Source organism: Oratosquilla oratoria, chromosome 39, assembly GCF_046742065.1.
Source record: "Oratosquilla oratoria isolate Oo_2021 chromosome 39, ASM4674206v1, whole genome shotgun sequence".
NCBI classification, from domain to species: domain Eukaryota; kingdom Metazoa; phylum Arthropoda; class Malacostraca; order Stomatopoda; family Squillidae; genus Oratosquilla; species Oratosquilla oratoria.
Genome location: NC_134815.1, coordinates 42630477 through 42655907, shown reverse-complemented (window position 1 = coordinate 42655907; position 25431 = coordinate 42630477). Strand labels below are relative to the sequence as shown.

The following is a 25431-nucleotide window of genomic DNA, read 5'->3' as shown; positions in this document are numbered from 1 at the left end:
AAAGGTTGCAATTCTAATCAAATTTCTATCCACACATTGTCTACTCTGACCATTTTTCGGCGATTACCATTTCAAATCATGGTTTAAGCTACATGCAGATACTTTTGACTTTAAATATGCATTTTATTCAGCTGAGGAAAGCCTCTTGGCTATCACAGTGTTATTCAAAACACCTTTTACACAAAATGGGTACTTTGCCCAACGACTTTATAAGATTTCTACTTTTATTTTCTAGTTACAATTGCAATATAGCGAGGATCCATTGAACTTTTGAATGTTATCGCTCAGCCTAGGAACCAACTATTTTCTTCGATATTGCATTTGGTGCAAGAACTTTCTTGACGATGAGGAAATGGTCGTCAGAAAGAGACCTCCAAGGTCTTCGAAGACGCATTTCTGAAGTCGATGAGCACCAGAGAGCAAACTTGGGGTATCTGGTCGTGGAGTCCTCCCAAGGAGTCTGACCAGTCAGCAGCTGGAAGAGGATGATCCCGCAAGACCAAATGTCGGCGGGCTCTCCTCTGTATTTTCCACTGAAGACTTCAGGGGCAACGTATCCTGGGGTTCCGCAAACTGCCCACAAGAACTTGGCCTTATCGATCTCTGCGGCCAAACCGAAATCGCCGATCTTAAGTTCCTCGTCGCTGGACATAAAAAGGTTTTCGGGTTTGAGATCCCGATGTGTAACTCTACGAGAGTGAAGGTATTTTACCCCACTGATCAGTTGTTTGAAGTAGAATTGAGCTTCTCTTTCGCTCACTCCTTGTTCACCGATTCTATCTTCCAGAGTTCCTCCACTAACAAACTCCAGGAAGATGTAAAGAGAGTTCCTGTCCTGTTTTTCACCCAGGAAGGCCACAACGTTTTGGTGAATCAGTTTTCGGTGAATTTCGACCTCTTTTCGTTGACGTCCGGATCGGTCGATTCTGACTGTCTTTCTTGCACAACGACCTCCGGTTTTGACGTCTTCAACGAGATGTACGAAAGCAAATGATCCTCTGCCGAGGAGCTTCACGTTCTTCCAGATTCCTCGCTCGACAGAGGTCTTGAGTTTCTTCATTACATTGGTCGCGTCTTCAGCATCGCAATGCTTTCGTTTGTTGCATTGGCGCATATTGACGTTCGACCAAGCAATTTCTTCCAATAGGATCCTCACGATCGTAATAACACGAAAATATGCCCCTTGTCCTAGAAGCTCTTCTTGTTTCTAGCGTCCAGGAAAAAGTCCAAGTTACTATTAAAGAGTTTGAGGAGACGCTGTCGTTCCTCATCCTTGCATTTTCGAACGAAGACTCTGACTCTTTTCTCGAACTCCTGGTCGATGTCCTTCAGAGTCTTCGTTATTGTTGCTGCTGCTCCTTCAGCTCCTGAAGCACAATCTTCTTCCAAAATTTTGGATTCCATTTCTTCGCCTTACGGTAAATACCCAAGGTATTTGTGCAAAAAAGTTGTTTTCGTTGGAACGTTTGAGGAACCTAGATATGCATGAATGCGAAAAAACAAAATGGCGTCTTTCTCAAACAAGCCTCGGTACCTGAAAATGGCCATCAACGCTTGGGAAAAGATCGTATGTATTCCATGTACCATTATAAATAGAAAATAGATCAAGATATACCCTTTTAATGATATGGATATAAACTGTTCCTGTAATAACATTCATGGTTCCATTGAACATAAACTTAGTCAAAAGCAAAATGTTTGACTTAGGCCACATTTCCACAATGTCGACGACTTTTTTATATTACGTGGTATATTTTTCTATACATCTTTTAGCTTACAATAATGTAATTTCCTTTAATAGATTAAAAAAAGGTTGTCAGGAAGAGAAAATTGAATTTCGTATCAAGAAATGTTTGGAGTCAAAATTTTTGCTCTGACTGTACATAAGATTTAGTCCCATTATAAAACGGGTTGCAAAATAAAAGTAGGAGTAATAGTAGGGCGCGCGCGCGCGTGTGTGTGTGTGTGTGTTTGGTGTGTGTGTGTGTGTTTGGTGTGTGTGTGTGTGTTTGGTGTGTGTGTGTGTGTTTGGTGTGTGTGTGTGTGTTTGGTGTGTGTGTGTGTGTTTGGTGTGTGTGTGTTTGGTGTGTGTGTGTGTATGTGTGTGTGTGTGTGTGTGACTTGATACAGGTCTTTAAGATTCTAAAGGAAATTGACAACATCAAAAGTGACAAAATTTTCACATTGAATGAGAATCAGACAAGAAACAATGGTCTCAAACTGTCCGGAAATAGATTCAATTTGGAAGTAGGTAGAAACAACTTTGCCAACCGTGTAGTTAATGAATGGAATAAACTTCCTGCACAGGTAGTGCAATGTAGTTCAGTTCGAAGCTTTAAGAATCATTTAGATAAACACCTAAGCAAGATGCTGTAATGATTATAATTCATTTTATATTATTTGTTTTTGTTTTGTTATCATTTGTCTGTTTGATTTTCATTTATTATTAGCTATATGTCAATTCATTATTATCTACTATTTACCTGTTTATTTATTATTTAACTATACCTATGCATTTATTTATGTATTTTATTTGTTATTTACATTATTATAGTTTTTATTTATTATTTTACTATTATTATGATTTTTTCGCATCCGACCTAGATATGGACCAAAAGGTCTCCTGTCGGCATGCTCCGCCTTTGTAATCCTTTGTGTGTGTGTGTGTGTGTGTGTGTGTGTGTGTGTGTGTGTGTGTGTGCGTGTGTGTGTTTGGTGTGTGTGTGTGTGTGTGTAATCACCTCTGATCTGCTGCAGTCTCTGTCGAGACAGCCAGACACCACCCTACGGCAGTGAGCTCAGAGCTCATTATTTGCCGATCTCTGGGTAGGTCTGAGACCACTCACACACCACACACCGGGACAGCAAGGTCACAACTCCTTGACTAACGTCCCGTACCTACTCACTGCTAGGTGAACAGGGGTTACACGTGAAAGGAGACAAACCCAACTTATCTCCGCCCGGCCGGGGAATCGAACCCCGGTTCTCTGGCTTGTGAGGCCAGTGCTTTACCAATCCGCCACCGAGCCGTGTGTGTGTGTGTGTGTGTGTGTGTGTGTGTGTGTGTGTGTGTGCGCGCGTGTGTTTTTGCACATACCATTATTTCGTCCAATTTGTTTCAGACATCCACCACTGTATGTGTATTTATGGCAAGCGAATGTTGATTAGAAGCTTACAAATAAAATATCCTCTAATGCATTTTTTGTACACAGGTATTGACATACCAAGCATACGTTCTTTCCTCCTCATTTTTTATCAGATCACTCCCTTTTCCTCTTGGTCTGGATCTCCCTCAGGGTTCCGTGTCTACTGCTAGGAAGGGGGGCAGGTGAAATAGGGGGAAGGTACCCTTCTTTCTACTACTCCAAGGTACCTTTATTACCATCCATACGTCCTCATTTTTAAAAATAAAAAAAATTGAAGTCTCTTTTCACCAAGTCGCCTCCTTTCACCGCCTGATCTCCTTCTCCATCCACACCACTCTGCTCTCCTTCCATCCCCTTCAATCTCTTCATTCTGCGTCGACCTCTCCTTTATCATTATGCCTACACCTCCATATACTTCTATATCTATATAAGTAGATCTGAACACTTGTATTTCTATATCTATGCCTGTCCCCCATCCCTACAAAGTAAACACACACAAGACGTTGATATGTGATGTTAGGCGTTTCTTAACCATATGGTATGACCAGAACTTTAGACAAAAACATGAGTCAAATACCCCATTTGTACAAGTAGAAGAGTGATTTGATATGGCAATTGCTGACAAAATGGTCCAGAATAGACACCATACGAGGATAAAACCTTGATCAGAAGTGCAACATTTCGTTTGTTGAAGCTTTTTCAAGTACGCTTATATACATGAAAAAGGTTCCAAAGGCAAAATGTAATTTTGTTTAAAATTTAACACGCACGTGGTCTGCTCTGACCATATCGTATTCAATTACCATTTCAAATCATGGTTAGCTACATGCAGATAATTTTGACTTTATATATGCATTTTATTCAGCTGAGGAAAGCCTCTTGGCAATCACTGTGCTATTAAAAACACATTTTACACAAAATGGGAACGTTGCCCAACAACTTAAGATTTCAATTTTCATTTTCTAATTATATTTGCAATTTATCGAGGATGCACTGAACTTCTAAATGTTATCGCTCAGCCTAGAAACCAATTATTTTTTTCAATATCAGAAATTGTTGCTCTGTATTTTGCATTTGGTGCAAGAACCTTCTTGATGAGGAGGAAATGGTCGTCAGAAAGAGAACTCCAAGGTCTTCGAAGACGCATTTTTGAAGTCGATGAGCACCAGAGAGCAAACTTGGGGTATCTGGTCGTGGAGTCCTCCCAAGGAGTCTGACCAGTCAGCAGCTGGAAGAGGATGATCCCGCAAGACCAAATGTCGGCGGGCTCTCCTCTGTATTTTTCACTGAAGACTTCAGGGGCAACGTATCCTGGGGTTACGCAAACTTCCCATAAGAACTTGGCCTTATCGATCTCTGCGGCCAAACCGAAATCTCCGATCTTAAGTTCTTCGTTCTTGGTCAAGAAAAGGTTTTCGGGTTTTAGATCCCGGTGTGAAACTCTACGAGAGTGAAGGTATTTCACCCCACTGATCAGTTGTTTGTAGTAGAATTGAGCTTCTCTATCGCTCACTCCTTGTTCACCGATTCTATCTTCCAGAGTTCCTCCACTAACAAACTCGAGGAAGATGTAGAGAGAGTTTCTGCCCTGGTTTTCACCCAGGAAGGCCACAACATTTTGGTGAATCAGTTTTCGGTGAATTTCGATCTCTTCTCGTTGACGTCCGGATCGGTCGATTCTGATCGTCTTTCTTGCACAACGACCTCCAGTTATGAAGTCCTTAACGAGATGTACGGAAGCAAATGATCCTCTGCCGATGAGTTTCACGTTCTTCCAGATTCCTCGCTTGACAGAGGTCTTAAGTTGCTTCATTGCATTGGTCGCGCCCTTAGCATCACAATGCTTCCGTTTGTTGCATTGGCGCATATTGACATTTGACCAAGCAGGTTCTTCCAATAGGATCCTCACAATTGCAATCACGCGAAGAAGATGCTCCTTGTTATCCTGGAAGCTCTTCTGGTTTCCAGCGTCCAGGAAGAAGTCCAACTCACTGTTAAAGTGTCCAAGGAGACGCTGTCGTTCTTCATCGTTGCATTCCTGAACGAAGTATCGAACTCTTCTTTCGAACTCCTCGTTGATGTCCTTTGAAGTCTTTGTTCTTCTTGCTCCTTCGGTTCCTGATGCACCATCTTCTGCTAAGGTTTTGGATTCCATTTCTTCGCCTAAAGGTAAATACTCAAGGTATTTGTGCAAAGAACGTTTTTTTTCGTTGGAACTTTTGAGGAACCTAGATATACTTATGTACAAAAAAATAAAATAGTGTATTTTCAAACTAGCCTCGGTGCTTGAATATCGCCATCAAAGCTTCGAAAAGAGAGGGTGCGTGTTTTATGTACCTTTATAAGTAGAAAATAGATCAAGATATATCCTTTTAATGATATGAATATGAACTGTTCCTCTAATGACTTTCACGGTTCCATTGAACAAAAACGCTACAATTCTCACAAAGTCAATGTTTTTTTTTTTTTTTAGTACGTGATACATTTCTCTATATACTTTTTTCGCTTACATTTATGTTTTTGATAACATTAAAAAAATCACGAGGAGGGGGGAGTTGATTTTTTTTTATCAAGATATATGTGAGTGGGTAAAAAAGTTTGTGCCTGAACATAAGATTTGGTCCCATTATAAAATGTGTGACAAAGTAAGAGTATGGGTAATAGCAGAAGTAATAGTAGGGATATATTACATAGAAGAGAGAGAGAGAGAGAAGTGAGAGAGAGGTGAGAGAGAGGTGTGAAAGAAAGGTAAAAAAGAGAGGAGAGGAGAAGAGGTGTGTGTGTGTGTGTGTGTGTGTGTGTGTGTGTGTGTGTGTGTGTGTGTGTGTGTGTGTGTGTGTGTGTGTGTGTGTGTGTGTGTGTGTGTGTGTGTATGTGAGAGAGAGAGAGAGAGGAAACAAAAATAATAGGAGAGAGAGATGACAGTAATAGGAGAGAGAGGACAGTAATAGATGAGAGATGGTACTAATGAGAGTAAAGAGTAAAGAGAGGCGAGAGAGAGAAGAGAGGAGAGAAGAGAGAGAGGAGAGAGAAGGGAGAGAAGAGAGAGAAGGGAGAGAAGAGACAGAAGACAGGAGAGAGGAAAGGGAGAGAGGAAAGGAAGAGAGAACAAAAGATGGCTGGCCAAATATCTGGTAGGTATAACTGCCTATGTGTCACATAATGTCCAATCATCGCACACCAGAAACTTTAAGAATAGAGTAGCACAGGGCTCAATTCTATCTCCCCCGCTCATTAATCTATATATGCACGATATACCCACACCCGACACCTCAGGAATACAAATCTCTTCTTACACAGACGACATATCAATTATATGTACGCACCGTAACGCAGACAAAGCTGCGGAAACACTACAGCCATACATCGACACACTCAACACCTGGCTCATTACGAATAAACTCAAAATAGTCCCAATCAAGTCCACAGCCACACCTCACCAATTGGACAGCGAAACACAAATACCATGTCTCTTTACCAATAACACTCATACCACATACACATGTACCCAAGATTCTTGGCGTGACACACGATTTATCCATGTCGTTCAAACGTTTCATCACAAACATAAGGACTAAATGCACACCTACTGTAGACTTAATGCGCTTAAATCAGTTCCAGGGACAACATTTGGACACAACAAAGAAACTGTTACTGTAGTATACAAACAATGCACACCTATCAATTATGAACTATTATCAATTATGAACTATGCGAACCCCGCATGGGTCTCTAATCTTACTAAGACGCACCACACTACCCTACAAACCACACAAAACAAAGCTCTAAAGACAACTACAGGCTCCACAAATTCAACACCTACAGATCATCTATTCTATGAAACGAAAGTCTTCAAAGGCAAGGATCACCTTAATATGATTGGTATACAAACATTTAACGCAGCTTTACAAACACAGCCCACCCACTACACTACATAACAGAAGGCCCACGCATGCTAAAAAACATGAAAACAATACCCAAATACCTCTATCACACACAAATACTCTAATCTTCCACAACCACTAGATACCAGCCTCCAGAAACATATCTATAATAATATCATTCACTCCTTTATTAACAAACTGAGAGACAATACATTGCTATATGCCAGACCCCCTGATATCCTTCCCTCTGAATCCTCTCTCCCCCGAAAGGACAGAGTCCACCTAGGTAGACTGCGGTGAGGCCACCATCCATCCCTTCTAAGCTACCAGAAAAGGCTAGATGACCACATCGCTCATAACTGTCCAGGATGCAACACTTTACCCCATAATATACAACACATCATGAAAGACTACGTTGAACACAATCGCACACGCCAACAAAACATTAAATACTATATAAAGAAATTGTGGAGTTCCTCAGGAGACGGGACTACTCGGCCAGTCTACGAAACAACAACAACAACAACAACAATCACTCAACAGCATTACACTATCCAACAGTAACACTACACGCTCTCACGCAGCAATAATCACAACAACAGATAATCTACCCTCAAACAGACAACAAGCAAACGCACTCATACGTCATTTTGCACAGATAAGCCATCTCACTTCTCACCCTGACGACCGACGCACCATTCGACGTAAGAAAGACTTTCCCACAGACTCAGACTATATACCCTTCATAGACAGTCAGACAAAACTCATAATACATAGTCTCAAGCACTCATCTGCCTGTGGCCCTGATAACATAAGCAACATCCACCTAAAACACATTGGACCACAAGGAATACACGCACTCACAAACATTGCAAACTACAGCTATTCACACAACACTATACCCGACATCTGGAAGCATGGTAAAATAATCACCATTCCAAAACCGAACAAAGACCCAACAATCCCAACATCGCACCGCCCAATCACACTTCTCTGCACCCCCTCTAAAGTCATTGAACGCCTAATACTTCAACTTGTCACACCACATATTCCCCTTGCTGACTCACAACACGGTTTTAGGCCACTACACTCCACAAACACTCTTCTGACAAACCTCACACAAAGAATTTTAGATGGCATCAATTCAGATAGGCCCCACCAAAGAACACTTCTTATAACATTAGACATTAGTAAAGCTTTTGATACTATCCCCCGCCACAACCTAACAAGTAAAATATATAACACAGACATGCACAATAACACCAAAAGATGGCTGGCCAATTATCTGGCAGGTAGGAATGCTTACGTGTCATATAATGGCCAATCATCGCACATCAGAAACATTAAGAACGGAGTACCACAGGGCTCAGTTCTATCCCCCACACTATTTAATCTATACATGCATGACTTACCCACACCAGACACCTCAGAAATACAAATCTCTTCCTACGCAGACGACATAACAATCACATGCACACATCGTAACACAGACAAAGCTGCAGAAATAATCCAGCCATACCTTGACACACTCAACACATGGTTCATCACAAACAGACTCAAAATAGCTCCAACCAAATCTACAGCAACACTTCTCACCAACTGGACAAAAGAACACAAATACATACCTCATCTCTACATCAACAACACTCTAATACCACACACAAACACACCAAAAATTCTTGGTGTAACATACGATACATCCATGTCTTTCAAACAACACATCACAAACATAAAAAACAAATGCACACCCAGACTTAACGCACTTAAGTCAATCACTGGAACAACATTTGGACAAAACAAAGAAACTAATATAACAATATACAAACAATGCATACGCTCAGTGTTGAATTATGCGAGTCCTGCATGGGCTCCTAATCTCAGTGAGACACACCACAACACCCTTCAAATTATACAAAACAAAGCCCTAAAAACAATTACAGGCTGCACAAATACAACACCTACAGACCATTTACACCATGAAACAAAAGTCCTCAAAGTCAAGGACCACCTCGACATGAGAGGCACACAAACACTTGCCGCAGCCACCACAAACACATCACACCCGCTACACTACATAGCAGAACACCCACACACACCAAGAAACATTAAAACAACACCCAAAGACCTTTATCACGCACAGATACTCTCTTCTCTTCCTCCACAACCACCAAATACCAGCCTCCGGAAATATATTCATAATCATATCACTCACCGCTCCATTAACACACTGAAAGACAACACACTGCTGCATGCCAGACCCCCTGATATCCACCCTTCTGAATCCTCTCTCCCACGAAAGGACAGAGTCCACTTGGCCAGACTGGGCCAGACTGCGGTGCGGTCACCACCCAGCACTTCTAAGCTACCAGAAGAGGCTGGATGACCGCATTGTGAACAGCTGCCCAGGATGTAACACTTCACCCCATACCATACAACACATAATGGAAGACTGCATTATACACAATCATGCACGCAAACAACACAACATACGCTCTATAAAGGATTTGTGGGAAAACCCAGTTTCGGCTATGGCATTCCTTGGGGAGACGGGACTGCTCGGACAGACAGTCTAGGGAACGACAACAACAACAACAACAACAACAACAACAATCACAACCACAACCACCACCACAACCACCACCACAACCACCACTATCACCACCACAACCACCACTATCACAGCCACCACCACCACCACAACCACAGCCACCACCACCACCACAACCACAACCACCACAACCACAACCACAAGTGAGAACCACAGCCTTATAACCTCACCATGTTTAAGGCGGAGGTCTTACCCCAGGAAGCGCTTATTTGTTTCTCCAATCAAAACTTTTGCTCTAAATGATCGAATAAGTCACTCCTGATTTAATATCTATCATATGGTATCGCACAGCAACGCCAAATGGCAGTCACTGCGATACTTGTTGGAAATCGAGCCTTGGATACCTTGAACTTGAGCGCACAACAGCAGGGACTATGAAAAATAGATAAATACATGAAATAGAATTAATAGATATATAAATAAAAACATAAAATAATAATGATAATAATAATGGTTGATAATAATAATGATTGATAATAATAATGATTGATGATAATGATGATCATGATGATGATCATGATGATGATCATAATGATAATGATAATAATGATAATGTTAATTATTATTAATAACTGAAAGTAATTAATAACTGATAATAATAACTCATAATAACTAACAACAATAATAACCAATTATGATAATTATAATAATATAATAATTATAATACAATTACAATTATAATCACAAATACAACTAGTTACAATTATATTACAATTACAATTCTAATCATAATGACTATAATGATAATTATAGTATAAATAAAAATAATATACATTCATCTTTACCCAACCAAAACCGATTTAACATTTTTTTTCTTTCACCAATTTATCATCGATTTCTACTCAGTATTCTAATTACATTCATCCAACATATTCTCGCGAAAATTTCTTCGATCTCTTAGTTCTTTGTTATAATGCGCTTCGATAGCCTCTCAACACCCTCCTTCAAGATCTTCTCAACTACTTCAGTTGTCTGCATTCACGAGTTCGTAAGTAATTAATTATTTATATTTATTTCTCCTTTATGTGTATAATGTACTGGTACATGCTCTTCATACGATCATATGATATTTTTTTTTATTTTGTGTGCATACCTACACACACACACACAAACACACATACACACAATTTGTGTGTGTGTGTGTGTGTGTGTGTGTGTGTGTGTGTGTGTGTGTGTGTGTGTGTGTGTGTGCACGTGTGCAAGTATTCATACAAACACGTAAAAATCCATTATATACAAAGATATACAAAGCAATGTGTACATGAATACACGTGTATACGTGTGTATGTAAATGCATTTATTACACTTATATAACTATTAAAGTCTTTTTGTTTTATTTTCAGATGCAATGGGTGTTATCAAGGATGGGGTTGCCAATTTATCCATTAAAGGTAAGTTTTGCCAAAAAAGTTTTGCCCAAAATAAGCAGATCACACACAAGTTTTGCCTTAAAGGTTAAATAAACAAAGTGGTACACATATATAAACTAGGCAATGATTAAAGAACTACTCGGATATCTGATCCACCCCAGACTGGAGTATGCTGCATTAGTATGGTCCTCATACAAAAAGAAATATGTGAACGAAAATTTGAGAAACGTCAAATAAAAGTGATCAAAATGCATCCGAGCCCAGATGACAGAAAATATGAAATAAAACAAAATGGCGTTGACAACATTAGATAATAGAGAGAATGATGCGATATAAGAGCAATATCTAGGGCAACGAAAAGAACGGACAAGCAATCAACTGTTGCCTCAAGTTTCACTAAACAGGAAACCCTTAGCCCCACAGAGGCTGGCAACGGTCCTTGAAACCTTCCACAGATCCCTTTGGAAGTAATAGAATAGATAGATCGATAGATAGGTAGATATATTACAACACACCCTGAATAGTTCCCAGTACATAGATTTTCATCTTATCAACCAAATTAACTTTTTCCATTTCAATTCCTTGCATAGGTTTTGTGTCGCCGATCGATCGCTTGATTTTCGGTCGAAGGCGGTCGGAAACAGGTCGTAAACTTGGTGTGACTGGAACTTTACAGGTTGTCAATTTCCATGTGCGAAAAAGTGTAAGAAATGCAGTTGAAGTTGACAGAGAGAACTTGAGCCCATTTCGGACACCGAGTGTCAGCCCTTCAAGGCTGCACAGCTTGTTGGAAGTGAGGGGGTTGACAGTTTTGAAAAATGGACAGTTTTGCTTGCATTTTCCAGGACCCGTTATTTGTCCCTAATGAATAGGCAAAATGGACAAATAGGATTTCAATGTTTGGAAAAACAAAAACAAAAACAAAAACAAAAAACTCAGAATGCATAGAAATAAAAAAGCGAAAAAGTAAATAAACAAATAAATCGATCAATCGATCAATAAAAATAGTTTCAAGGTTAATAAGAATCACTGTTTTCTATACAAACAATCTGAAACAAACAATATCAAAGAAGAAAGTATAGAGTCAGCCTATATAAGTAAATTTACCCCAACGTTTGTCCAATAAAAACACAGGGACAAGACATGAGCATAGTTCTTATGTATTACTATAAGATACATACAATTAGTTTAATATAAACACAATTTTTCTACATTAAATAAAACCCAAGTTTTCTGCATATCTGTGTGAGCTACATTTCTTGGAATGTCATTATCTGATAAATATGATTGTATATCACTCGGCCCACCTCTTGTAATGTTGCCGCAGCAATGATTACGAGTTTATCGAGTGTTTCGAAAATATTTCTCGCATTCTCGACTCGCTTATGCTTAATGTTCTTCAAGCATGCAAAGGCTCGTACGAAGCGCGACGTGGCTCTTTTGTGCTTGCGGGAAAAGCGTTTTATTAATGTCATACGCAGATAGAGAAGCGAGCGAGCACACACGCACGCACGCACGCACGTGCTCGCCCACGCGCGATCGTGCACATAAACAAACACACACACACACACACACACACACACACACACACACACACACCTCCCTACCTACCTACCTATCTACCTACCTTCCTACCTACCTACCTACCTACCTACCTACCTATTTACCTATCTAACTTCCTAGCTTCCTAACTTCCTTATCATATATTTTTATCTGTTCCTGTTGATTTTAGACCTGTTTTGCAATGCACATTACTCGATTTAATGCTCCCCACCCAAAAACCCCGATTTCCCACAGGTCCCCTAAGATCGTTGGGGAGGAGATGTAGGCGTAAGTTTAAATATTCATTACTTGAAAACTACGCATTTGCAATGGAAATGATGTACACCATCAATCAATACACAACATTATTTTCGTGACAGTTTACATGCAATCCCACCAGTATTTTTATCATATTTATTACCCGCAATATTTATACCCTAACCTTAATCTCATTACAGTTTTTCCCTATGTGCAGTTGTGCCGTCCATAAGTGAAATTACAGTTTTCAGTTGCATTCATAAAGTGTAACAAAATTTCACTTCCTTTTCCTACATTTTTTTTTCCCCCCAGGTCCCAAGGGGTCTCACTAATTACTGACCATAACCGACCAAGGACGGTTTTTGCTCAACCATATGCTAATTTTTTACATAAAATTGTGCATTTGAGCAAAAATTGTCCTTGGGTTTGGTCAGTAATACTAATAGGGAGACTGGTCCCAAGTGTCTCCTTGTTTTCTTGTTTCCAGTTTTATTCCTTACTTGGGACACTTTTGATATCAACGATGCCTTTCTCTGTTCCTTGTTTGGCCAAATCGTCAGTGACATCATTCATATATATTCCAAAGTGCGATGGTATCCATACAAAAGTTAGATTGATTTTAATGGATTTCATGTCCTTGACCTTGTCCTTGATTAACTTTTAAGGTTTCTACGGAAACAGCGCTGTGTTCGGTAGTAAATGATATGCGAATGTTAATGGATGAAGGAAAATGTGGTGTATTGATTCTGCTTGATCTTAGTGCTGCTTTTGATACAGTGGTGCATTCTATATTATTGCAAGACTGTAGGAACATAGGTATATAAGGGAGGGCACTGAGGTACTTCGAAAGTTTCCTTGAGAACAGAACATATCAAGTACAAGTTGGTGAATCTCTTTCAAGCCCAAAGGAGCTAGTGAGAGGGGTTCCGCAAGGAAGTGTCCTCGGTCCAATTTTGTTTTGCATATATACTAGAGGGCTCTCAGATCTACTGAATAGACACGGGGTCAGTTTTAAACTATTTGTGGATGATAAACAATTCTATATGGCAGTGAACAATGTGCATAGCATGGAGACAGTGCTGAATGACCTAATGTATGACATTAGAAACTGGATGAAACTCAAACAACTAAAACTTAATGAAAACAAGACAGAGTGCCTGATAGTTGGGAAAGAAATTGATTTGGTAAGGCTAAACATTCCAAGATTGCACATAAATGGTGTTTCAATGACTGTGGGAGACAATACTAAAAATCTGGGAGTGATCATTGACAGAAATGTACATCTCGCAAGTCAGGTGCATCATGTGGTTAGAGTGGCAAGTTATCACCTGAGAAACATAACCTTTGTAAGGAAATATCTTGATAAAGAAACTGTCAAAATGCTTGTTCATAACTACGTGATAAGTAGGCTTGATTATTGCAACTCGCTGTATTATGCATTTATGGACTGCCTAACCTCTTATTGAGGAAACTACAATTAGTTAGGAACAGAGCTGCGAGGATGATAGTGGGTTTAAAGAGGCATGAGAGAATAACTCCCGTACTGATAAGCTTACACTGGTTGCCTATTAAGGCGAGGATCATTTATAAAATATGCACGCTAGTATATCAAGTGATTAAATTTGGAAAACCAGTCTACCTCAAAGAATTGCTTAGTGACTTCAGTACAGCTTCCGACATGATGTTAAGGCATAATGTTCAATTAGACAGGCTAAATGAGCCAAGATTCAACACCGAAATGGGTCGTAAAGCCTTTGTGGATAGTGCTCCAAGGTTATATCATATATAATAAATTACCCGAATGCGTAAGGATATCTGAAAACTACATAACCTTCAAGAAGGAACTAAAGGCGGGTAAATTTGTACTTTCGACCATTGGAGGAACATAGCAATAGAAAATTAAATATTAATTTTGTAAATTAAAATGTATCAACATAATAAAAATTTACCTAAAGGCGTATTTGTTCACTGAGTGCTATGACACGGACAGCATGTCAATGAGGACGGATTTTGGTTGCTAGTATAATCGTTTTCAGCTGAGCTGAGCGTCATGCAAGACGGAGCTCAGCATTGAATCGTCACATCAAGTATCAATTTATAGTTTCACTCATTTGCGACGGAAATTATGTATACCATCAATCAATACACAAAATATCTCAGCAGAAACACATAAGAAAATCGTTGGTTGGGTGAAACTATAAATTGTCCATAAAGACATAATAATAACTTACTTGATCAAGCCCTGCGGTCTTGTTTACTTTTAGTCGTTCCAAATTCCAATGTGTACGGTTACACCGTTACTAGGCGTTTCGCTGCATCGCATGTTAGCTGCCAATTTTTTGCTGCATTCGTTTCCCTACACAGATAAGAGGAAACTTTATTTTAATTCTAGATATCTGTGACCAAGATGTAGGTGGAAATAAGAAATGACATTACAATTAATGTACGCACATGCACACGATGCATGAGTAACTTGTAAAAAGCACGCGTCCATAAATTCAAATCTAAATAGTAGCACATTGGGCATTCGGTGACTGCGGCCGTCCACACTGCACTTTTTACACCCAGCATCAGACCATGACCATTTGTGTTTTTAAAATTCATGTTGCACATGTTCCTTCCTAATAGTTTTGTATCATTTTAATTATTAGTTATTTTAATTATCAATATTTATATGAATATGAGCTGCTTTATTAAACATATTTTTTTCTTTTCCTTAGGGCCTACAGAAAAGCGCTGTTGCAGGATCCCGCCCAGGCTGATATAATTTCAGTATCGATACGCTCTGCGGGTTGTTACTCCAACTCTCGTGGGCGGGGAGTTGTGTGTGTGTGTGTGTGTGTGCGTGTAAGGTCACAGCATTACCCACAGATCGGTCGTGTACGAGCTCTGAGCTCTCTTACGGGAGGGAAATAGCTGTCTATCACAAATCCAACATGTGATCCAAAGACCATAGTGAATCCAAAGACCATGGTGAATCACACACACACACACACACACACACACACACACACACACACACACACACACACACACACACACACTCTCTCACAGAGTAATAGACAGTTGGAACAAGTTAGATGAGAAAGTGGTGTGTGCAAAAACAATACATGAATTTAAAAATAGTTTAGATAAAATGAGATATGAAGACGGGACACCTCGAGCATAGCTCCCCTTCCCGATAAAATACAACTAGGTAAATACACACACACACACACACACACACACACACACACACACACACACACACACACACACACACACACACACACACACACACACACACACACACACACAAACTAGGGCTCCACCCCCCCGCCAGCCTCAACACCTTCCCTTCCGCTCCCAGTGCCCCTCCCTCTCCTTAACTTTTCTCATCCGTTTCCCTCCATTTCTTCTCCTTCTTTCTTCTCCCTTCTCTCCCTTCTCTACCTGTTTTTTCCCTCCCTAGTTTGATCTTCCTTGATTTTCCTTCCTTCCCACCTCCCCCTCAGGTCGCCTCTGCTGACCTCCTGTCGCTTCCCACTTTCCCTCCTCCATCGTTCATATTATTCCCAAGCCTCCTTGTGCATTCGCCCTTTTCATTTCTTCCCGTTTCAAGTCGTTTACCCTTCTTCCCCTCTTCTCGATCCATCTTCTCCCTTCTTTCCTTCGTTCTTCCTTGGCCAGTCAGTCTTCCTGTTGTCTGCTCGCTCCCTCTCAAGCGCATCTCAGCATCGGTACTGACTTCTCCTTCATTTTTTTTTTTTCATTTATCAACTGCGTTCTTCATCTCCTTCGCGACGATGCATTCTTAATTGTTCTCTCCAGCGCGCAACATCCAGCTTCCCTTTCTCCCCTCTGTCTCTCTGTCTGTGTTTCTGTCTGTCTGCCTGTCTGTTCAGTCCGTCTGTCTGTATGCCTCTCTGTCTCTATCTATTTGTCTTTCTATATGTATCTGTCTGTGTCTATCTCTCTCTCAGTCTGTCTCTCTCTGCTTGCCTGTCTGTCCGTCTTTCTGTGTCTCTGTCTTTCTATCACTATACCCATCTATATGTCTGTCTGTCAGTCAGTCTGTTTGTGCCTCTGTCTGTCAGTCTCTCTATCTCTCTGTCTGTCCACCTCTCTATCTGTCTGTCCATCTGCCTGTGTGTCCGCCTCTCTGTATGTCCGTCTCTCTGTGTCTGTCTCTGTCCGTCTGTTCATCTGTCTGTTTTTCCGTCTCTGTCTGTCTGTCTGTCTGTCTCTCTGTCTGTCTGTCTATACGTCTCTTTGTCTGTCTGTAAGTCCCCCAGTCTCTGTCTTTCTGTCTCTCTGTCTCTCCTTCTGTCTGTCTTTCTGTCTCTCCGTCTCTCTTTCTCTCTCTGTATACGACTATGTCTCATTTTCTTTTTAATTTATTACGCAATAGCGTCATACAGTGGGGGGAGGTTTTCATAATGAACGTAGGAAGGCAATTGGGATACACATGCTTACACACGTACATATACAATACATATATACACACTTATACACATACATACTACAGTATACATGAGTTACAGGTAACATAATATAGGACACTGGGTATTGTACATCCATTCAAAGGGGAAATAAGTTAGAGATGTCACGCAGGGCATCAGGTATTATGAAAACCCACCAAAGAGGGGGTAACGGACAAGTATTTCATCTAATATATTTTGTGTTAGGAGATGACGACAGATGGCATCTAATGGTAGTCCCTGGGGTAGTAGATGTCTTACAGTCGGGCACGCTAGGCAGTAGTGTTCGATGGTGTTGGCTAGTGAAGCGTGGCATAGGCGACATTCTGTGAATACAGGCTCGCCTTCCACCCCGGCGACCTGCCACGGTGGACGGTAGCCTAGCCGCAGTCGGGCCGAGACAACATTGTGGCGACGAACCACAAGTCCTCTGCGTCGGTACATGTATTTGCGGCGGCATACGGATTCGTAGTGGGTGATGGTGACACTGAAGGGTCTCTCGGTGTTCCGACGACGCTGCTCGGGTAGGAGTGCAGCGGAGCGGACTTTGGTGAGGTAACATGGCAGGGAGAGAGGTCGTCCATCACTACGACGGGGGAGTTGGCAGGCCTCCTTTGCTAGGCGGTCTACTTTGGTGTTATGGTGTAAACCTACATGAGAGGGAATCCAGACAAATTTGATGCAGATATTGCGGATAGTCAGTAGGGATAGAAAGGAAAGGATTTGTTGTACAACAGAAGGGTGGGTGGGATGAATAGCGGAGAGGGATTGCAGTGCAGGCTTAGAGTCGCATATAACGACAGCATTAACTCCTCTTTGACAAACGAGACTGACAGCATCTAAGATGGCGTATAGTTCGCACCAAGATCTAAGAATATAAGGTCTAACCACTTCCGACCGAATTTCGAGGGAGTTGGCGCAGCGGGCCCGTGAACGTCACCTGGCTGTTCAAAGTGGGGCTAGCGGGTCCTATAGCTGTCAGTTGAAGCTGGTCCGTCGTTCGAAAATGACGTCGCCTTCGCTCGCACCGCTCCACTCAATTAGTTATATTCTGACAAATATTATATAAAATATATATATAAATATATATAAAATATTATAGTTCCTGTCTATATATATGAATATATAATATATATAATATATATAATATATATATATATAATATATAAAATATTATAGTTCCTGTCTTCCTTGGCGTTTCACAGTTTTCTTCAGTGTATCACAAAGAGAAAATGGACGCATCCAAATGACGTCAGAAGCTGCGCAGAACTGGTCCAGCGGTTAGACCTGTTTACTTAGACCTTGGTTTGCACAACGTGGAGGTGGAGTGATCACGGAGCCGACGGCCGACCCAGCCCTCAGGAGGCGGCGGTAGGTTAGGTGAGGAGACTGCTCCTCCAGCTGCACCATCTGATTGTAGTGATTCGTCAGTGTAGAGGCGATGCGGGGCTGTGATGGAGGATGTTATTTGTGCAATATGTTTTAAGGCTAGTTGTAATTGTAGTGGAGGCGGGTCGCACTTTGCTGTAGGAGTGAAGCTGATCACAGGCGATGGCAGCGCCCATGGGGCAAGGCCTGGGGGTACGTCAGCTACCGGTATTGGCAAATCTAGGTTGCGAATAAAGGATGAAATAGACCTTATAAGGCGGCGACCGGTGGGCATGAGGTGGGGGTGGGGGACGGGCGGAGAGGGGCTGAGAGAAGCTCTGACCAGTGTTGTGAAGTGCGGTGAGAGGTGGGGAAGTGTATACACTTAACTGTGAGGCAGGTGACGTTAGAGTAAATCCTCTCAACCAGGGATGGAAGCCGTAATTCCCGTTGCATGTTGACAATTCTGGTAGTCACTGCTGGGCAACCAAGAATGACTCTCATTGCTTTGTTCTGAAAAATCTCTAGTGGTTCTAAAGCAGATCGAGGAAGCTGAATTAAGGCGGGGGAGAGGTAATCAACAACAGAGCGAATGAGAGTAATGTAGACAGTTCTGGCCACGGGGATGGAGATACCAGAATGAATGAATAATTGGGATTTATCTGGCGTCGCAACATCAATGGTCATTGACGCCGTAGTATTTATGATTAAGAAAAGGAAGTGGTAAAAAGCTTAAAAAATAAATAAAATAAAAAAGATTGAAATCTAAAGATCATTGAGAAGATCAATAGCACTAAGAAAATTAAAAATAGAATTTATATTGCAGTTACATCCCAGAACACTTCGAAGGGACAGATCTCCTTCATCTCTGTGTTTTGACAAATATTGTTGTCTTTCTTCATCATAACTGGGGCATTCCACCATAATGTGTCTAATGGTCATAGGAACAAGGCAATCATTACAAAATGGAGGAGGACTGCCCTCCATAAGAAAGCCATGGGATAATCTAGAGTGACCAATCCTCAACCGGCAAAGGGTTACTTCCTGTTTTCTGTTCAGCAATGTATAAGACCAAGGATGAATAGTATCAGTAATCTTGCTCATCTTGTTACCAGCCTCAAGATCCCATTGGAACTGCCAAAGAGATGAGATCTCGGCTTTGATTAGAGGGATATAATCTTCATAAGGTATAGGCCGTAAGCGAGGTAAGGGTGAGAGAGCGGCTTCCTTGGCCAATTTATCGGCCTGTTCATTTCCTGGTACTCCGACATGTGCTGGAACCCAGCAGAAGTTTATTTCATTACCTCGACGCTCGATTAAAAAAAGCCATTCTAAGATCTTTAAAACTATTGGGTGCCTTGAGTCGAATTGTTCTAGAGACTGCAAGACACTCTTTGAGTCACTAAAAATTGTAAAACATTTGGCTCTGCTTTTCATGGAGGATATAATCTCCACGGCGGACAGTATTCCCGTCAGTTCGGCAGTGAAATTAGATGCTGTATCAGGCAAGGTACCCTTACGATTAAAATCATTTGAGAATATTCCAAAACCAACGCCAGCGCTAGTTTTGGAGCCATCAGTAAAAACAAACACAGAGGGTTGGTGATTAAAAGAATGTTCTAAAAAAGCATTGCGTAGTTCATAATCCTTAAAATCACGCTTACAATTGTTAAAATATTTACAGAAAGATACTGTGGGCAGTCTCCATGGGGGAACAACCGAATATTTATAAGGAAGGATGGGAATCTTGGGAAGATTCATGTCCTCTAAAATCCTTTTCATCCGGTATCCAAAAGGCTTTGGAAGTCTGGGGTGATTGTTGAAACAAGTGCTGTTAAAATCAGCTTGAGCTGTTCTAAAAGCGAGAGTTGGGAAGCCTCTGCAATCTATGCCAGTATCTAATAGATGAGGTCTGGCGAATAAGATCTAACGACATTTCCCCTGCATCAACTAATAAACTTGGTATTGGGGAAGACTTGAAAGCATCTGTGGCCAAACGAACTCCACTGTGGTGTATCGTATCTAAACTTTTCAGTCTGGATGAAGTGGTCGATGAGTAAAACTCGCATCCATACGATAGTTTCGATAAAATAAGGGAGTGATGTAACCGTAAAATTGTTCTGCGGTCAGCGCCCCATGAGGTATGTGCTAAAACTTTTAAAATTTGCATTGTCTCTAGACATCGTGTCTTCAGGGTTTTCAGGTAGGGTACCCAAGAAAGGTGCTTATCAAAAATAAGTCATAAAAACCTGGTTTCATCAACACAAGGAATCTGGTCATCCTTTAACCAAATAGTAGGGTCAGGGTGCAGACTTCTTAGTCGGCAGAAATGTACGACGACAGTTTTGCTGGGTGAAAATTTAAAACCATTATTATCGGCCCATGAAACTATTTTATTGATGCAGTTGTAGTTTTCTTTCAGCTATTGCCATGTTACTAGCTCTAAAAGAAATGGAGAGGTCATCTACAAAAAGGGTGGCAAGTATATCAGGAGGAATCACAGATGTCACCCCATTTATAGCTAAACTAAAGATAGTGACAGTGAGAACACACCCCTGAGGTACACCTTCTTGTTGTCTTATTTCAGATATGACGTTCCCAACTCTTACTCTAAAAACACGATTTGCTAAAAAGTTCTTGATGAAAAAGGCCATTTCTCCTCGAATGCCAACAGCATGTACAGCCTTAAGAATACCATGCTTCCATGTGGTATCATATGCTTTCTCTAAGTCAAAGAAAACACTGATATGATGTTGCGTAGAGACAAAGGCTTTACAAATAGAAGATTATAGTCGAAGTAAGGCATCAGCAGTGGAGTGCATGCGACGGAAACCACATTGAATATCAGATATGATGTGGTTTCGTTCAAGATACAAGACTAGTCGTGCATTGACCATTTTTTCTAAAATTTTGCACATGCAGCATGTGAGGGCAATAGGACGGTAATTTGATGGAATTGAACCATCTTTATTAGGCTTAAGAAAAGGTAAAATAATACCCATTTCCCAAACACTGGGAAACGAATGTTCAAACCACATCCTATTAAGAAGTGCAGGAATAAAACCTTTAGTTACAGGAGATATATGTTTCAACATGCCATATGTAATGTCGTCAGGATCTGGAGAAGTATCACTGCAGGTGTTCAAAGCTGAATCATATTCCTTTTCAGTGAAAGGGAGGTTATAGGATTCTTCATGAGGAGCAGTGAAGTCAAGATTACGTTGTTGTTCTCTCATTCGGTATTGATATCCAGGAGAGCTGTTGTCTGGTTTAGATATATTAGCAAAATGATTTGCTAAGCCATTACTGACATCTTTAGGATCAAAGACCAATGAGCCATCTAATTTTAAAACAGGTGGAGGGCTAATGATGTATTTCCCCGATATTTTTCTCAAGTTTTTCCAAACGATGGATGCCGGTGTTCTATAGTTGAATGATGATACAAATTTAGCCCAAGACTGATGCTTTGCTTCTTTGATGGTACGTCGAAGTAATGCCCTGCTTTTACGATAAGCAACTAAATTCTCATCATTTCTATGTAGATTTCGTATGGTGTCAGACCACCATGATACAGGGCGTCTCCTAAACTTTCCAGATGACTTTGGGATGGAATTAATTCCAGCAGTGTAGAGTGTGTCATTTAGGCACTCCAGTAAAGCTTCTACTGAAGAAAAACTGTCAATACTGTTCTGGACAGTACTCAATTCTTCAAACTTGGCCCAGTCGGCTTTTTCAGTGCACCAGCGAGGAATACCATCTGTAGGAGCACCTTCCTGTGTATACAATACAGTGGGATAGTGATCACTGCTTCGTAAGTCATCAAGGACTTTCCATTCAAAGTCCAAAGCACAATTTGAGCTGTAGATCGATAAATCTATACATGATGTAGAGCCAGTCTGAATGTGATAATGAGTAGGTTCACCAGTATTTAAAACAGTAATGTCCTCCTGCTCCAAAATAGATGAAATTAGATTTCCTTTCTGATTTGAGGTAACATTACCCCATAATGGGTGATGAGCATTAAAGTCACCCATAATAACGAATGGCTGAGGTAACTGTTGAATAAGATTCAACAGATTATCTTTGGTTATATTAGTATTTGGTGGTAGATATAGGGAGCAGACTGTATATCTGCGATTCAAGCCGGCTTGTATCGCGACAGCTTGCAATCGAGACTGAAGAGGGATGGGAACATGAGGTATATCTTTACGGATATACAACATGCTTCCCCCATGGATACCAATATCTGGATCATATGTAGTACGGTATGCTGTGAAGTCTTTAGGGCATGGGGTGAATGAGTCTAACATTATTTCTTGTAAGGAAATAATATTAGGTTGCTGGTCATGGATTAGCAGTTTCAATTCCTCATACTTGGCTCTTAGTCCCTGACAATTCCATTGGAGCAGAGTGAATTTATCTATGGTTCAGGGAATGTCGGGTGGTGTTTTTACCCGACTTCTTGGTCTTAGATTGTGGGATTGAATGGACCTCAGCTTTAATTGGAAGCTTTGGTGGTTTAGATGATTGAACTCCAAGTTTAATTTTAGTAAGACCTTCTTTAGGTCTACCAGAGGTGGTTGAACTTCCCTGTGGTCCTACAGGTACAGGGGGAGGGACTACTTTCTCTATAGGTACAGAAGGATCTCCTGTTGATCCTTGTAGGTTGAGGGATAGGTTTCCCACTCCCCTCTCAGGGGTGGGAAGAGGGCCACTATCTGGGCCCTTGGGTGATGGTGTAGGGCCTCCCATGGCCCCAATATGGGAAGAGTTGTTAGATGGCATTTTGGATACAGCTGTTGTAGTATCTCTATTCTGAATTTTGCCACTTGGGCAATCCAAAGAGTCTGAACTCCGTGTTCGCTTATTGCGAGTTAGTTGGTCAACTGATCGGTTGGTTGATTGTTTGCACTTTATCTGGTGTGACTGATCGGTCTCCATTTTATCCGTATTAGGTTGTGTTTTAGTGGTGAGGTGGCCTGTAGGCTGTAATTTGTTGCCAAGGGCTTCTGAGTATGTCTTAGTATTAAGTTTTAATGAATCAAGCACTTTTCTTCTTGCTTCAGAGTAGCTAATATGTTCTCTGACCTTTATATTTAGGATTTGTTTTTCTAGTATATATTTTTCACAAGATCTAGAGGAAGCTGGGTGCTCTTCATGACAATTAAAACATTTCGATGTTTTCGTACATTCTCCATGTTCGCTTTCACTGCAATTGACACAAATCGGTGGTGTTCCTGCTAATTTCTTGCGACATGTGGTGAATATATGACCAAACATTTGGCAGTGGTAACATCTTCTTGGTGAAGGTATATATGGTCTAACCTTCAGTTTATACCAAGCAGCAGATATTGATGATGGAAGATTAAGCAGGTCAAATGTTAAGATTATTAGAGGTTGGTCTACAAGAGTGCCATTTTCTTTTCGTTTCATCCGGCGAACACTTGAAACGTGCTGGGATTTCAACTCTGTTAAGAGCTTTTCTTCAGAAAACCTCAGCAGTTCCTTGGAGTAGACAACTCCTCTACACTGGTTGAGTGTCTTGTGGAGGGTACAAGCTGCCTCATGCCCAGCAACTTTTCCAATGTTCTGCAATTTTGAGCTCTCCTCAAAAATCCCAGGCAAAACTTCCAATTGTCCTCGTGGATTAGTTAGAGGGGGGGAAAGACTTTTCTTTATTTTTATTTTTCCGCTGTGATTTAGCGGAATAGGGTTCCAGTGTGATGAAAGACTGTGGACTTTCATCTCTAGAAGCAGTAGAGGCCTTGCTCATATCCTTGGTCATGCATAGGTCGTCAGCGTTAGGAAAGTTTTCTCTTAATGGTTTGTCTTGACCGCAGTGAGGGTGACCTTACTGGGGGCGGTTCCCCAGTCAGGTGGTTACGAGGCAAACTATGTTTGGGGCACCTTTTCTAGCCCCCTCCCCATGTGGGGTGAGCAGAGTGGATCCTGAGTAGGGCTGCTCAGTCATGTGGGTAGCTACCAAACCGTGCTGTTGCCTCAATCCCAATACGAGAGCGATTTATCTTGCCCACACCGCCTATGTGTAGTTCGTGACTAGAGCCTTCCAGAAATCACCTTCTCCTGCCCCCATCGTCACTAGCCATCGCCATAGGGCTTTCTTTGCCGCTACTGAGAGGGGCGGCTGAAAATTAGGTCGGAAGGAGGGGACAGCAAGCGGAAGAGAAGAGTGGTTAAGGAAGTCTAAGAGGAAGCCCTGTGCGGGGAAACAAGAGCCCCGCACGGGGATCGGCATTAGTCGCCTCTTACGACACGCAGCCGACGTGGCGGGGCTGCTATATTCTATACTATACCCCCTAGCCCCAGGGGGTGGCTCCCCCGCGAGCCCCGACCGAGGAGTTCTCCCGCAAGCCCCGGCCGAGGGGCTCCCCCTCGAGCCCCGGCCGAAGGGCTCCCCCGCAGGCCCCGGCCGAGGGGCTCCCCCGCGAGCCCCGGCCGAGGGGCTCCCCCTCGAGCCCCGGCCGAGGGGCTCCCCCGCGAGCCCCGGCCGAGGGGCTCCCCCGCGAGCCCCGGCCGAGGGGCTCCCCCTCGAGTCCCGGCCGAGGGGCTCCCCCGCGAGCCCCGGCCGAGGGGCTCCCCCTCGAGCCCCGGCCGATGGGCTCCCCCGCGAGCCCCGGCCTATGGGCTCCCCCGCGAGCCCCGGCCTATGGGCTCCCCCTCGAGCCCCGGCCGAAGGGCTCCCCCGCGAGCCCCGGCCTATGGGCTCCCCCGCGAGCCCCTGCCTATGGGCTCCCCCTCGAGCCCCGGCCGAAGGGCTCCCCCGCGAGCCCCGGC

General features: G+C 42.0%; 1 protein-coding gene across 1 annotated transcript; it reads right to left on the bottom strand.

The window, feature by feature from the left end:
• Positions 1-289: 289 nt before the first annotated feature.
• On the bottom strand, positions 290-1114 carry LOC143020228 (serine/threonine-protein kinase grp-like). Its single transcript, XM_076176394.1, has one exon. The coding sequence runs from the start codon at positions 1112-1114 to the stop codon at positions 290-292; it is 825 nt and encodes a 274-aa protein (XP_076032509.1).
• Positions 1115-25431: the final 24317 nt, after the last annotated feature.